Source organism: Toxoplasma gondii, chromosome X, assembly GCF_000006565.2.
Source record: "Toxoplasma gondii ME49 chromosome X, whole genome shotgun sequence".
Taxonomy (NCBI): domain Eukaryota; phylum Apicomplexa; class Conoidasida; order Eucoccidiorida; family Sarcocystidae; genus Toxoplasma; species Toxoplasma gondii.
The window spans coordinates 5,194,434-5,207,994 of record NC_031478.1 but is presented as its reverse complement, the minus strand read 5'-3'; the positions used below and the strand labels follow the sequence as shown (position 1 = coordinate 5,207,994).

Sequence of the window (13,561 nt, the reverse complement as noted above, 5' to 3'; positions counted from 1 at the left end):
GCATGCAGGAAAAAACGCCCAGACTGAGGCTAACTAGTTTCAATCGACTTTTCACCATTCGAGTCGATGATAAGTGGCCCGAGGCCACGCAGTGCGCTACGAGTTCCGTGTGCGTTGAATAGAGTTGAGGAGAAAGGCCTTACAACAGTGGAACTCCGCGACTCAGGAAAGCAGCTTTCTCTAACCGTGAGGTGCTGCGGGTCGCGAGGGGCAAGGGAAAGGAGGTCGGCTGGCGGAAGGTGCAGAATTGTGTACAGCGCCGCACGACGGAGAGTGTCAAGAAAGGAATTCGCTGGTCGTTTACGGCTTCCTGCATTCAGTTTTTCAGGAGTCATGAGAACGGCTAAACGTTCCTTCTGAGAAGAGGTGCCGTTGTGTTGGTAGCTCTGGGAGAAAAGCATCCGGTCACGCCGAGACACTGGTTAAGGCGTCAAACGAGATCCGGCCAACGCATTTAAGATATGGGTTCTGTCGTATAAACAGAATCTAAGAAAAACACATGGGTGAGTAATGGTGTGGGCTGAACGGCCGAGTTCCGTGCATTTCTCGCCTTCATCAGACGCACCCACTTAACAGCGTTCTCGAGGAAAGACGGCACAGTCACTGTGGGGCTTTGAAAAGCAGAATCGAGAAAGCCCCCTTCCTGACTGAAACACAAAACGGTGATTCGACGAATTGAGTGCGCTTCAGCTCGTCCGAAGCCTATGTCGAATATGAATTACCGGGCCCTCTCTGGAATTTAGCATTATTATGCCTGCGTGAGACGCGTCTTACTGCGGATTCGGTTCCCACATGTCTTTCCAGCAGACCTACGTGAAGCAGGATGGTAGTTCCAGGAGAGCACAAATCTTGTTCACATGCAGCCGTGCTCTCTCTGTCAGGAAACGCTACCTGTCTCAGACAAGAATGGACAGATGTGCGAAAAGCACTGACCTGGGTCGAGGCTCAGTCCACCCTTACGGCTGTTGTTGCACTGAAGGATACCTCTGTTCCTTCACACTTCCATGTGTTTCCCCCTGACGGTCACAGCTGTGGTTGTCGGACGCGAACCCCTCTTTCCGAGAGACCGCTCTCCACACTTGCTGCCCTCGACTTTCCACAGCCTCATTCACCATCGCGTTCTCACGGTTAAGAAAGATCGCACGAACTTCCGGGACTTTCGCATCTTTCACTGTGAACAAACGCGTTTAGAGCCGTCCCGACGCGTGCTTCATGAAGCGATACTGCACATATGAGGAGTTTGTTGGTTGTGCGTCTCAAGCTACAACGGAAAGTCCGTCAGAAGTCATTTAGGTACCACTTCTTGCTTAGTGCAATTCGTTGGCCGAAGCCGGCCTACACGTTTCTGTCCCCACTAGCATATCGCAGACGAGAGAGAACGGAAGTACGTTACCAAAACCTGGATTCAGAAGTTGTTGATACGTACGGAGCAACGACCGCCCGTTTCGAAGGACAAGCTACCGCCGTCGAAGATGGTATTCAGTCCCGCTAGGATGTGAAGAAGCAACGAACGAGGGAAAGAGAGAATATACGCGACCCTGATTGACGGCATGAGCGCAAAGCAAGCCTTGCCTCGTACAGTGAGGGCGGCAAGGAGTGGCACTCAACAAACGAAACCGACGGTCGGAAATGGCGTGCACACGCGCTAGTCGTTCTTCCAGATCTTTAGAATCCGGATATTCGGACTTCTGTTTGCGACGGGATCGTCAAAGTGTTGTGTCTCGACCTCAAGACCTCTTGCAGCAAGTGCACGGAACAGCGTCTCGTCCGTTTTTTCCGAACGCGTCTGATGAGCGATGTATGCCACCACTGGAGTAACGGCCGACCGTTTCACCTCTGTGTCTTCCGCACTCGTCTCGTCTCCGGCCTTCAACTTCCATTTTCGATTCTCCTTGAAAAACCAATCAAGGGTCTTGACCAGCGGCTCGACGAGACTCGCGAGCCAGACAATATCTGCGCCCAACAGCACCTCGACTTCTCCAGGATGCACAACTCCTTTTGCAGCCTCAGTGAACTTCTCAGGCTCATTCCAGTCTAGTGCCACCACAGATACCTGGCTTTTCACGGGCATCTCGCTCGAGTTCAGGCTCAATTGCGTTTTTGCGGCGGCGTCCCTAGCGCTCCCGTCACACCCCTCAGCATCAGCAGCCTTTGCGGAAGGTCTGCTCTCTACTGCAAAGTGGCTGTTCCGCCTGACATTCTCAGTCAGTGTGTCCAGGCAATATGGTAAGTCTGTCAAGATCACGTGGTTCCGCTTCGCACTAGTGACGTGAGACTCGCCTCCTGAGACGGCAACGCCAGCGAGATCCGACTCTCGATCTGTTTGCGCCGTGTCTTTCTGCGTCGCACATGCATCGTCACATCCGGCGCATGCACTCACTTCTCTCTCGCGTTTTCCGAGTTCCCAAGCCACACGTGTGCCAGCCGCCGCAGCGGCGAGGCCAGCGACACCGAGCCCTGCGCCGAGTTCTAGAACGACCCTTCGGCGTGGTGGACCTTCACTTGAAGCTTCTTTGCTAGGCCGAGGCGCCGCATCTTGGATCGACGAGGACGCCTCACTCGTTTGTGGAGCAGGAAACAAGCGCTGAGAAACGAATCGAGCCAGAACCACGCTGCCATCCCAGATGGACTTCCCTGATTGCAGCAGTCAGCGTAGGACACAAGCTCGCAGCAAAGAATGAAGTGAGAAGACAGGGGCAGATGACAAAGAGAAGAAGAACCGATACGAAAGAGACTTCTCCCTCATGTGTAGACGAGTCCAAAGAGTTCCGTCAGCTGCTTCGGACAGCACGTTGTTAGCTGGCAAAGCAACTGCGTTCAAATGTCTTGTTCGGTGCCCTCAAAGACAGAAGGTCACTCTTTGCAGCAAGCAGGGCTACGCCTCAAGTAGCTTCTTCCGTTGATTCGAATCTGAAGACACGTCTCCGTGGAGGCAGACGAGTTCGGATCTATCTGGAAGTTTCTCCCTTCTCATCTTCTTGCAGTTGCTCCGATCCCCTCAATCACGAATCTGCATCGGAAATTGCTTCTGCGAGCAGTGACTTCGAAATCGACTGTTTCCTTGCTATAATTCTCTCTCCTCGTCTCGTCTCCTATGCCCTCTTTCCTCTCACATGTAGACTAGACGTTCACGCTAAAGAAGGAGGTTCGCCCTGCCTCGCAGAGCGCCAGCTTCCCTCTCGCAGATCCTCACCGGTGTCGGCATCTTGCTGGAGGTGGGCTGGCCGGATGTGCGAAGGTCCTTCTACGTACAGTGGAAATCCATGAACTTCGAATTCACCTCGAGCGAAGTCATAAGGGAAGCGCTTCCACTCAAGTGCAAGCACCGGCGAGGCTTCTCGCTTTCTCCGCTCTTGTGAAGCGCTCTTCCTTTCACGGTTGCTCGTCCTAGAAAAAGTCTTGCTTTTCGGATGGCCGTTGTCGTTGTGAGCCACCGCATGAGGCGGAGCGCCTTTTTCGTCCTGCTCTGTACATCCTCCGGTCACCCCCACACCGTTCTCCATTCCCGCAACGTCTGTTTTCTGCCCTTTCTTTTCCACGCGGCTTTCTTCCGTGTGAACCTGCAAGGTAGCGCTCTGAGTTCCGTTGGCCCTGACGCTCGAAGGACCCTCACAAGCTGGAAAGAATCCGCTGTTTGACACAGCCGACATGCACATGCGTGAGGGGCAGGACTGGGTGCGGGATTCCACGGTCGCGTCAAAAAATGCAGAAGGAAAGACGGCGCTTCCGGTGTGGGTTTTGCTGCAGGCGAGCCAACTTGTGTCAGTTCGCGGATCCCCGAGCAATTCGCCTGCGCTGCACGGGCAAAGGTCCAGAGAGGTGTAGTTTAAACTGGACGGTGAGCTAGAAAAAGCGTTCTCCACTTCAGTCGAGTAAAGACTCTCAACCTCATCCTCGGCGCTAGGTTTCCGCCCCCGGCCGTGATCGGGAGCGTGCGCTCGACAGGGTGTCGAAGATTCGGCAAATCCATGAACAACGAAACAGCTCCCCGCGACAGACGCCAGGACGAGAAGGAAAACGATGATGGAACTAGGAGCCGGAAGACAACGCCGAGTTTTCCTTGTCGCCATCGCCATCGAGCGAAGGTGTGCCGACTTTCAAGTATCCGCACACCGTAAATGTTCCTGCCTGCCTCGAGTTGCCACACGCATCCTTTTCCTTCGGCAAGACGTCTAGTTCAAAGAGCAATGCCTCTCGGAAACGAGGGAAAGACAAGTTCAATTAGGAAGTTTTCAAGAAAATGGCAACGAACAGTCGTGCTGCAACGACACGCTCGCCATGTGTGCTCAGTCGGACTCGATGAGACAGCGGCTTTTTCACAACTGCAGCAGGACAAGACTGTTTAATTCCGGCACACCAGCAAACGATGCGCAGATAACAGGCACACTCGGAGTATATCTAATTGCTTCTGTTCAAATGCATGTCCATGGAAAAAACATTTACGGCAATGTGTTTCTGTGGGCCTGAGGCGCACCGAACTCAAGCGGGAGCGAACATGTTTTTCCGCATGCATTCATTTCGCATGCATGCAGCATCGAAAGATCATAAGCAAGACAAGATACTTCTATCGCTAGACGGCACAGAACAGCACGTGTCGAGAAGCTGGTCACTCTTGTCTGTTCGAGAATAATGAAACAGGAGGACAAGCAAGCAGGTGAGCCCTGCATGTCCTTCCGGCTGTGCGTTCATGTTGTGCGTATTCTTTTTCTCGGAACAAACAAAGTGCATGTGCAGTTCTCCGAAAGGCTCGTGCCCTGGCTTGATAGACGCCACTGGCACCCGCTCGCATGTCTTGGAATTTCGTTGTTTTAGTTCTGCCTCAGCTAGAAGTGCTGAGCCCCAGTTGGCAACCTTCGCCTTCCTTGCCAAGGGGCATACTAGTTCGTCTGGTCTTGCCGCCTGTGTACAGTTTACGTCAGATGCATAACGTCCCCTGTCGTCTCCATCACTGGTTTTCTCTTCATAGTGGAAAAGAAGGCGGACAAGGACTTCATGTGAAGTATATTTTCTCCATCCTCCATGCGTTCATATGGACCTTTCTTTCTCATTTCCATCTGATAACTAGTGTCCGGATGCTTAGGACGAGAGGAGCTGTGAACATCGCTTGGTTTTGTGCAGATGTTACCGTACATCTGAGTACTGCGTGTTCGTGTATTTCCAATGTCACATGAAGAACTGCAAACTGAACGTCGCTGCTGATGCGGCGCCACGGTAGCGACAGGAAGAAGTTGAAGTTGGTGTACTGTCGACAAAATCGCGCCTTCTGGAGAAGGCTTAATTATCCGTTGAGGACTGTTGGACTGACGCTTAGCCACATAGTAGAGAACAGTGTCGTCTGCAATCTCTCGACAAACGTTGTGTCGAGATAGAATAAGTTATGTTTATCAATGCAGAGAAACCTCAAGAAGTTGGAACATTGGGCTGAGATCGTCAGCTCGCTGGCAGTCGTACCATTACTGAGTGGTGGAGACCAACGAGCGAGGGAAGTTTCACACCTGATTATAAGTACACCTGTTATTTTGGAAGTGTCGCCTGGCACATAAAGAAATGAGCATATTAACAGCTAGATATACACCTGTTTTTTCACTTGTAAACACATGTGCATACGCACATCCACGTGACAGGGACCCACGGTGTTACCGTCGATCATTTTATTGCGAGCAAGGTCTCCGCCGTGGCGTCAACCATAGTGCCAGAAGTGTTTAGTTGGCGGTTTTAGCGGTTCTGTCAAGACGTTTACTGGATGATTGTTAACTTTACTGGTAGGGTCACTTGAACCAGCTGGACGATTCTGCGTTTCAGCACACCCGAGAGCATCCCCAGGCCTCGCGTGCTGGCTAGGCGTCTGGAGTAGACGAGCTCGATAGTGCCTTCGTACACACCAGGTGGAAGCATGAGGGATCGAAAAATCATTTCGACTTCTCCGACAGGATCCACTGTTCCGCCGACATGTAATTCGGCGGGTGACAGCGAGACGAACTGAAGCTGGCTAAGAATAATAGCGCGATACGCGTTCAGACGGGCTCCCGTGAGCGAGACATTTGCATGTCGTTTATCCGTGATAGCGCTTTGCACAAGAACGTCGACCACTTGCTGCGGTTGGAGCATAGGATTGTAGGCGAGAATCTCTGCGGCTACGCCGCTGACCATGGGAGCTGCCATTGACGTTCCACTGCTCAAACGGTATCCACTCCCCATCCACGTGCTTGTGATGTTTTCACCTGGTGCTGTAAGGTGAACAGTGTTATGGCCATAGTTCGACCATTTCGGCAGCGCACCGTCACGCGCATGAGCTGCGACAGTGATGGTCCAGTCTCTTAGGAAAGATGCTGGATAATACGGATCTTTCGAGATATCCATGCCATCATTCCCTGCCGCGATCACAAAGACGCTTCCGCTCGCGTCAGCGACTGCCTCCTTCAACAGCACTCCCAGAATCTGAGTTCCTGGACCTGCAGACAGAACAACGATAGGTGGAACAGATCACAAATGTGCACTTGGGGAGGACACTATGGAGGATGAACACTTGGGGTGAGGGGGGGACGCCTTCTACGGCTATTTTCTTGTTGAATGAGACGCTGGTTGCCCACCCGACGACCGCACTGGCTGGTTTGAGTTTTACACCTCAGGAGGTCCCAGCTCTTTTGGTTGACTTGCTGATGGACAGGAGATTGGTTTATTCCGTGTCCACTTCGGTTAGAAATGGAGATCGGGAACCTCTCGACGCTTCAAACACTGTTTCCTTGCAGGCGTTTCCTGGTGATGCTGCCACGCTGCAGTGAACATGCTCCGGGTTTGATTCTGGAAGTTATGAGCCTATACGTGACGGGAGACCGGTAGACGATCTCAGAAACGTGGGAAATTACTCAGGTCAATTCTTTCAGTTTCAAAGTCTTCTAGATTTTCACCTGAGATGCCTCCCCAGGAGTTAGTAATCACTTTGGCGCCATTGTCCAGAGCGTATCGGATGGCGGGAATCGCATGTGACACGTCTCCTTCTCCCTTTTTGTTAAGAATCTTCAGTGCGATGATCCGAGCGTGGCTGCTGATGCCAGACACTCCTTGATTATTATTCCTCTGAGCTCCAATAATCCCTAACAATATCGCAAAAAGGGAAGCACACTCTGGGGAGGTAGACGGCAACCATGTGCTAACACACTACATCAAACTTTATCCTGAACAGAATGTAAGATGGGGTCAAGACAAGCATTGCCTAGACTCTGGTTCAAGTCTTGTAAGGTGCGTCGGACTTGCTGAGCAACGTTGCACCCTGTTGGCAGTCAACCCCGGTAAACAGCCGCAGGAAACAGAATGCTAAAGCTAGAGCCTAGTTCAAAAATCAAGACGGTCTCTTCGTGTGAAAGGGCCTCGTGAACCGGTGTCCAGAAAAGAAGAACAGAGGGAGATAAGGACGATTCAATATAGCACTCCCGACGCCACAGAACAGAAACAGCGGATTTGCGTTTCAGATATGCAAAGTGGAGTGGTCGGTGGAACATCCTATTGATGTGCATTTGTGTTCATGCAATGTAGTCTAAACTGTTCTGGTTACGAGCAAGGCAGTAAACGTCTCAGTCACAGTACTGGTGCGCAAAACCGCCCTCCAGCACGTACTCGCTGTCACGCCGTCACTTTCTGCCTCACCAACGAAATAAGGAAGTAGATGTCTCTACGAACCTGCGACATGAGAGCCGTGACCGTTGTCATCCATGGGGTTATTGTTCCCGTGTAGAAAATTCCAGCCGTAGACGTCATCGATATAACCGTTCTGGTCGTCGTCAAACCCAGGTATGCCGTTTAGCTCCTGTTCGTTGACCCAGATGCTGTTTGCAAGGTCTGAGTGGATGTAGTTGACGCCTGAGAGAGAATATAAAAAATGAACCGAGAGGAAGACCCTGAAAAAAAGTATGTATCGTTAGCGGACACCTGAAGCAACTGTATCAGCTGCCTCATGGAGGCGTAGAGTTTCTATTCGTTGTCTAGGACATTAGGCTGAATAGTTGTATCACGGTTTTGTGTCATCAAGGACGCTTTCACTTTCACCTGGTGACCAGGAGTCCAGGCACGCACCTGTATCGATGACAGCAACGAGAACTTCTTGCTTCTTCTTGTTGTCTTCATCCTGTGGACTAAGACTGAGTCGCCATGCCTTGACCATGTCAATGCTGTTTGCGTCAGCTGCGTTTTCTCCAATATGTGTTCCTCCACCTCTTCCTGCATGGCTACCTTGAAGTACGTGCAGTTCTGCACTCTCCTGCAGAGACGGAGTTGTCTGTCTCTCTTCCATGTCTCCTTCCAAGTCTTGGACCTGTTTCTCGTTGGCCTCTGCCTGGAGAGTCGAGGCGCTGTCTGGAGTTATCCCGTCTTTTTTGTGCTGATCTGTGTCTCCTTGACCATCTTCGACCTCTGCAGCAAGGGTTGTGGCTCTGAGTTTCCCTCCGGTTGCGTATTTGTCTTTGTGACCAGCTGCCTCACAAAGCTGTCTCACCTTAGCGAGCTGAGATTTGTTCGGCGTTTGCTGAAAGGAACCACCTGCCCCTCTTTCGTCTGCGTCTGCCGACCTACCCTGAAGTTCTTCTCGAGCTCGAAGGAAGCAGAACTCCGCACTCATCTGCACATCCTGCGGTGGCGACCCCAGTGACCACTGTAGACTGAACAGAGGGTCATTAGGGAAGACCGTTCGCCCACTTTCCTCTTTGCCACTTTCTGAAACTTGTAATGTTTCCTGAAGTGATCGGTTGGAGCTGACTGCGTGAATGGTCTGCTCTGGAACACTTGGCTTTCCTACCCTGAATGGCTCTTCAGCAACACCGTCTTCATCCTGTGAGACTTTCTCCGCGCGTTTGTCTCCTGGCGCTGATGTTGGATACGGACCGAACCCATTAACGGCCCAAAAATCGAGATTTTTGCTGTTATCCGAGTTGAGCGTTCTCTTCAAAAAGATGCTTTGCTGTTTGTCTGCGCTTCCATTAGGATATTCGCTTATCTTAACAGTTTTATTCACATTTGAGTTGCTTCGTTGTACACTATCTCTGTCGTCTGGAGCCAGTGCGGGAGGCTGTGGCGGGTTGACTCGAAATGCGCTTCTAGCTTGTTCCTCTTTATTTCCAATCTCTGTTGGGTGCTTCGAAGTACACGAGGCAGACGTACATTCTTCGCCATCAGTTGGACTCGCTTCCCCATTCAGTTCGGGCGAAGTGGCATGTGCATGGATCGGCGCGTCCGGAGCGAGAAAGAGAATGTCGCCGACGTAATCGTGGGATGCAAACTCTTTCATAAACGCTTTCAATGCCTCTACATTCTCAGAGTTGTTTTCAGGGTATCCATCGTATCTGGTTCCTTCAACACGAGCGCGATAATGTTTGAGGGACAACTTGATAAGATCCATTCCACACAGTTCGTCGTCATCCAATAGCCTTTTCTTTACGAATTCTTCTGTCTTACTGTCTTCAGTCACACTGTCTCGAATGTTTTTTCCCGCGCGTCCTCCTTCCAGATTATCACCTGTTCCGGGGGACCGCGTGTGTTCTGAATACACCGTGCCACCACTACGATCTAAATTCCCTTTGCTGGGCCTAGTAGCACCTTTTGAGGTTGCATGGTTCCCAGAACTTAACCCCAGACTTTGTCTCTCTTCTGCCATATCCTTCGAGGATATGCCAAGGCCTGAATTCGAGTTATTCTTTTGCGCGTCACTTGCACTCAACGTTTCTTGGTTGTCCACCTGACTCTCTGGCCGCTTCCAGGTTTCACCATGTGGAACTTTCTTTCGAAGCGATCTTTTCTGAGGCAGCCTCCGGAAGAGAGTCTTCACCGATTCGACTTCTGGGCTGGCATAGCTTTTCAACATACGGTCCAGCACTTGCAAACGCCGCGGCGGTGCTCCGACCATGCCATCACTCAATCCTGGTTGCCCGGGCGTTGATGTTCGTCGTTTGCTGTTATCAGAAGAAGCGAAAACAGCGCTTGGCGAATCCGCTGGCGACATATTCCCGTGTCGGTTAAAGTTACCGAAGTGAGCCGAGTTCTCATTGTTGTTTCTGGGCCTGCGAGTGTTAGGCCACAATGCGCTAACTTGCGACAGATCGAGAGGAACAGCAGGATTAGATGACGCTGAAGCACTCGACGTTGTTTGACGAGAATCCCGGAGACTGCGTATGTCAATACCCAGATCGGGCGGTACATAGCCACACAAGCGAATTTCGGACTGACTGGCTCCCAGGGTTAACGGGTCGAAACCTGACTGAGCGCAAGGAATGCCCACTTGCGGCTTCTCGTCGGTAATGGAGGCATTTGGATCATCCATAGAAGCAGGAGCTGAGAGAGAAGAACCCTGTGGAACATCGTCTTCCTCTTCTTCCTCTTCCATTTCCAGCGCTTTAAGAGCGAGGAGTTCGTGGTCCGAACAACGCCAGCCAACCAAAATTCTGTCGTTGTAGAAAAGGGGGCGACCTGTGTCCTTATCTATCGGGCTACCTAAGGCTTCTACGTTCACAACGACCATCTGACCTCGGGGGGAAGACTGACCGCTGTCGGGCACAGAGTTGCGAGCTTTTGTGGTCTTTCGTTTCGGCTGGTTCGCTGTCGCCGAGTTAACTCTTGACGTGTCCGGTTGCGAACTCGGCGAATTATTCGTAGCCACGCCTCTAGGCTCCGACAGGAAATTCGCATCACCAGCACGTTTCCCGGGAAGCAATGGTACGCTGTTTCGCTTTTCGTTGTTCAGCGTGTCGTCGGAGGCCGGCCTGCTAGCCGCGTCTTGTAATTCAGAGGCGTCACCGACAAGACGGTGCAGTTTCTGCATAGGAGAACTGGCGTCTAGGCTCACGTCTTGGTGAGAAGGTCCTTCTTGACTACTCCGTGGCTGCCAGTCGTCCTTGCTTTCTATTGCATGCACCTCAAATGCTGAAAGTGGCAGAGCGGAAACTCCTTGAACCCGTAGTGAACCTCCTAGTGTTGAAGAACTCTGACCGCCAGTGCGACCGTAGTTCACTTCTCTGGTAGGCAATCCTAGACTCCTGGCCTCCCCCCGCCTACCCGAGATGCGGTTGCTAGCAGCGGGGTCGATGTCAGAGTCGTCACTCCGCAGGTTCATGGCTAAATCACTGGTTATCGCCGCTCCAACTTGGAGTCGGACAGCCTGAAGCATGCGCTGAGAGGTGGCCCAGTCCACTTTCCTCGTTTCTGCTGCCAAAAGCTTTAGGGATTCTGACCACCCTTCCCAAGGCTCCACTGGCAAGGAATCGTAAGAGAGGGGGAAGAAAGGATTATTCGGGACAGTGTGGCTAACTGGCGATGTGGTTCCCGTGCCCCATATGTTAAAAGGCTGACCAGTGGAAGAATTTGGGATCGGTGGCGCTTGCATCCGGGATTGCCAGTTGATTATCCCAGGGACGCGGCCACTACTAGGAATTGGGATTCCTGTTGTGTTGCGTCCGAGTACATCGATTGGAGAAGATCCTGAGTATTTGACTGACCCTTCACTACCAACAGACGAGACCCTTGCGTCTCCCGACCCTGAAATAGCTCTCTGCACTCCTCTGGCCCTTGCAGCTAACTCCGGCCGCCGACGGGGTCTAGTCCCACCACGACGATCATCTGACGGAGTGAACGCAGGCACGCCACCGGCATTTGTAGGGTTGTGTGGATATGCAGCATCTATACCGTGTACGAAGCTGCCGACTGTGCCAAGTCGCCGATTGGCACGGTAGGGGACTTCTCTCTGGGAATCCTGGTCGAAGCCATGATGCGCCTGATCGGGGGACTCACTATCTCTCCCAAAGGTGCCGGCAGGGTGGCATGGACCGTCGGCCTCGCGGCAGTCGACGACGGAATAATTTTGTTGGTGTTCACGATCTCGGCTTATCTGAGATTGCTTCTCTTCTATCTCGTGCATAAAGATGAGATCCGCAGTTCGCTCAAGAGTACTGGCAGACTTCTCGAAGTTAGCTGTAGCTCTCAGAAATACTTTGACTTTCTCGTTCGCCGTGACAGAAAATGGAAGGGCGAGGTGCTCTCCCTGCTTCAGGGTGACGTCGAATTGCATTCGACTGAGCTTCAGGTCTTCAATCGAAAACCAGCCATCCTTGTCAGGTTTTACATTCAGCACAGGGCTTCCTTCCACCGGATGGCCGACTTTCGGACCTGAAAGAGGTGTGGCTCCTACGAGTCTTGTGCCGACTGACGAACCAGCGACATTGTCCAGTACATAACTGCCGATGCTCACAGATGGGGGGGGCTGTGCCTGTTGGACTGGGTGCTGCGTCGCGGGAGTCGTAGGCTTTTGCTGGAAGGAGGTTATGGGGAAGTGGTCGATATTTCTTGGGCTATTTTGAAAATCCGACCCCACTGCATAGTCGACGGTCTGTAAGACTGGAAAGGTGGAGGGTGTAACAGTTGAAAAAGTTGCTCGGTCATTAGAGGATGGGATTGTACCAGAGAACGAATCAGACGACGCAAGGGGGACCATCGCATGAAAGTCCGTATCGAGCACGTTTCGAGCTGGTGAAGGAGTAGGTGACGTTAGATGGTAGCTTGGGTCAGAGATTGCTGCTCCGACGTTCATTATGAAAGGCACATTGGTGACGCTCCATACTACAGAGAGTGACGCAGTATACAGCAGCGTGCTAATAAGCCTGCACGCTGAAGCATCGCGGAGGGAAGAGCGCCATTTGGATGGACGAGGACATGGGCAGGCAGTTGCTACCCCGCCGCACTGACTGTTCGGAGGCAACTGTAAGTCTCGGCGGAGCTGGCCGCGTTTTGGATTCGACAGATTTCCCGATTTTCCACCATTATCATCGCTGGAACATCGATCTCTCGTAGGCGAATGACGTAGCTTGGAAGATACCGTGCTCGAAGGTGGAATGGTTTCATGGTGTCGTGTACAAGGAAGGCACGGCTTGGTGCGTTTTTCCACAAAAGAGAAGAATCTTCTTTTTAGAAATGAGAGACGCAACCTGTAGTACTGAGAGAACAACAAGCGCTCTGTGGTGTGGAACGGTCGGGGGCCGTTGCCAGCTTGACACTGCAGACGTCCAGACGCAGGTTCGTCTTGTGGCCTGTGGTCCATGGTGAACTACTTTGAGAACTCTCTACAGCTGAAGGACCGCCGCTAAGTTTTGTACATGAGACAACTTCTCAGAGCTTGTCTGGTCAACAAATACCAGGCAGACTCCCTGTGTACAGTATGACGGCCTTCACAGGAGAACGACTGCCACCAGAGCATTATCACGATCCGTTCGAGACAAGCATAGTGTGCTTTTCCGGGAAAATACAACATCAACACAGCGATGTAGAAGCGAGCCTCCTTCCCAATCTGGGAAGCGAGGGAATACTACCCTCAAACAGGCATATGGAACTTTCAGGGTGGATGTCTTAATAATCAACCAACAGAAAGTTGATCCGGAACAAACATACGGGAAGTAATTTGGCCGTCTATCCGTCATGGGGCATGCTCAAACCTGCTTTTCATATTATCGTTACCAAGGGAGTGAACAAGTCCAAATCTGGACATGGCATTTCAGAGATCGGGAGACAGAAATGATATGGCCAAAGAATA

The 13,561-nt window shown here is 51.8% G+C and overlaps 3 protein-coding genes across 3 annotated transcripts; 1 reads left to right on the top strand and 2 right to left on the bottom strand.

The window, feature by feature from the left end:
• Nucleotides 1-639: 639 nt before the first annotated feature.
• Nucleotides 640-4,481, bottom strand: TGME49_235960 (hypothetical protein). Its single transcript, XM_002368940.2, has 2 exons — nucleotides 3,194-4,481; nucleotides 640-2,634 (listed from the first exon to the last, which is right to left on the bottom strand). Exons 1-2 carry the CDS (start codon nucleotides 4,074-4,076, stop codon nucleotides 1,646-1,648), a joined length of 1,872 nt encoding a protein of 623 aa, XP_002368981.2. The 5' UTR covers nucleotides 4,077-4,481; the 3' UTR covers nucleotides 640-1,645.
• Nucleotides 4,482-5,736: 1,255 nt separating this feature from the next.
• Nucleotides 5,737-11,095, bottom strand: SUN8 (subtilisin SUB8; the record flags this gene model as incomplete). The annotated part of the gene is made up of 4 exons (XM_002368939.1): nucleotides 5,737-6,446; nucleotides 6,909-7,094; nucleotides 7,678-7,857; nucleotides 8,071-11,095. 4 exons carry the CDS (start codon nucleotides 11,093-11,095, stop codon nucleotides 5,737-5,739), a joined length of 4,101 nt encoding a protein of 1,366 aa, XP_002368980.1.
• Nucleotides 11,096-11,622: 527 nt separating this feature from the next.
• Nucleotides 11,623-12,148, top strand: TGME49_235940 (hypothetical protein; the record flags this gene model as incomplete). Its single annotated transcript, XM_002368938.2, has 1 exon — nucleotides 11,623-12,148. Exon 1 carries the CDS (start codon nucleotides 11,744-11,746, stop codon nucleotides 12,146-12,148), a length of 405 nt encoding a protein of 134 aa, XP_002368979.1. The 5' UTR covers nucleotides 11,623-11,743.
• Nucleotides 12,149-13,561: the final 1,413 nt, after the last annotated feature.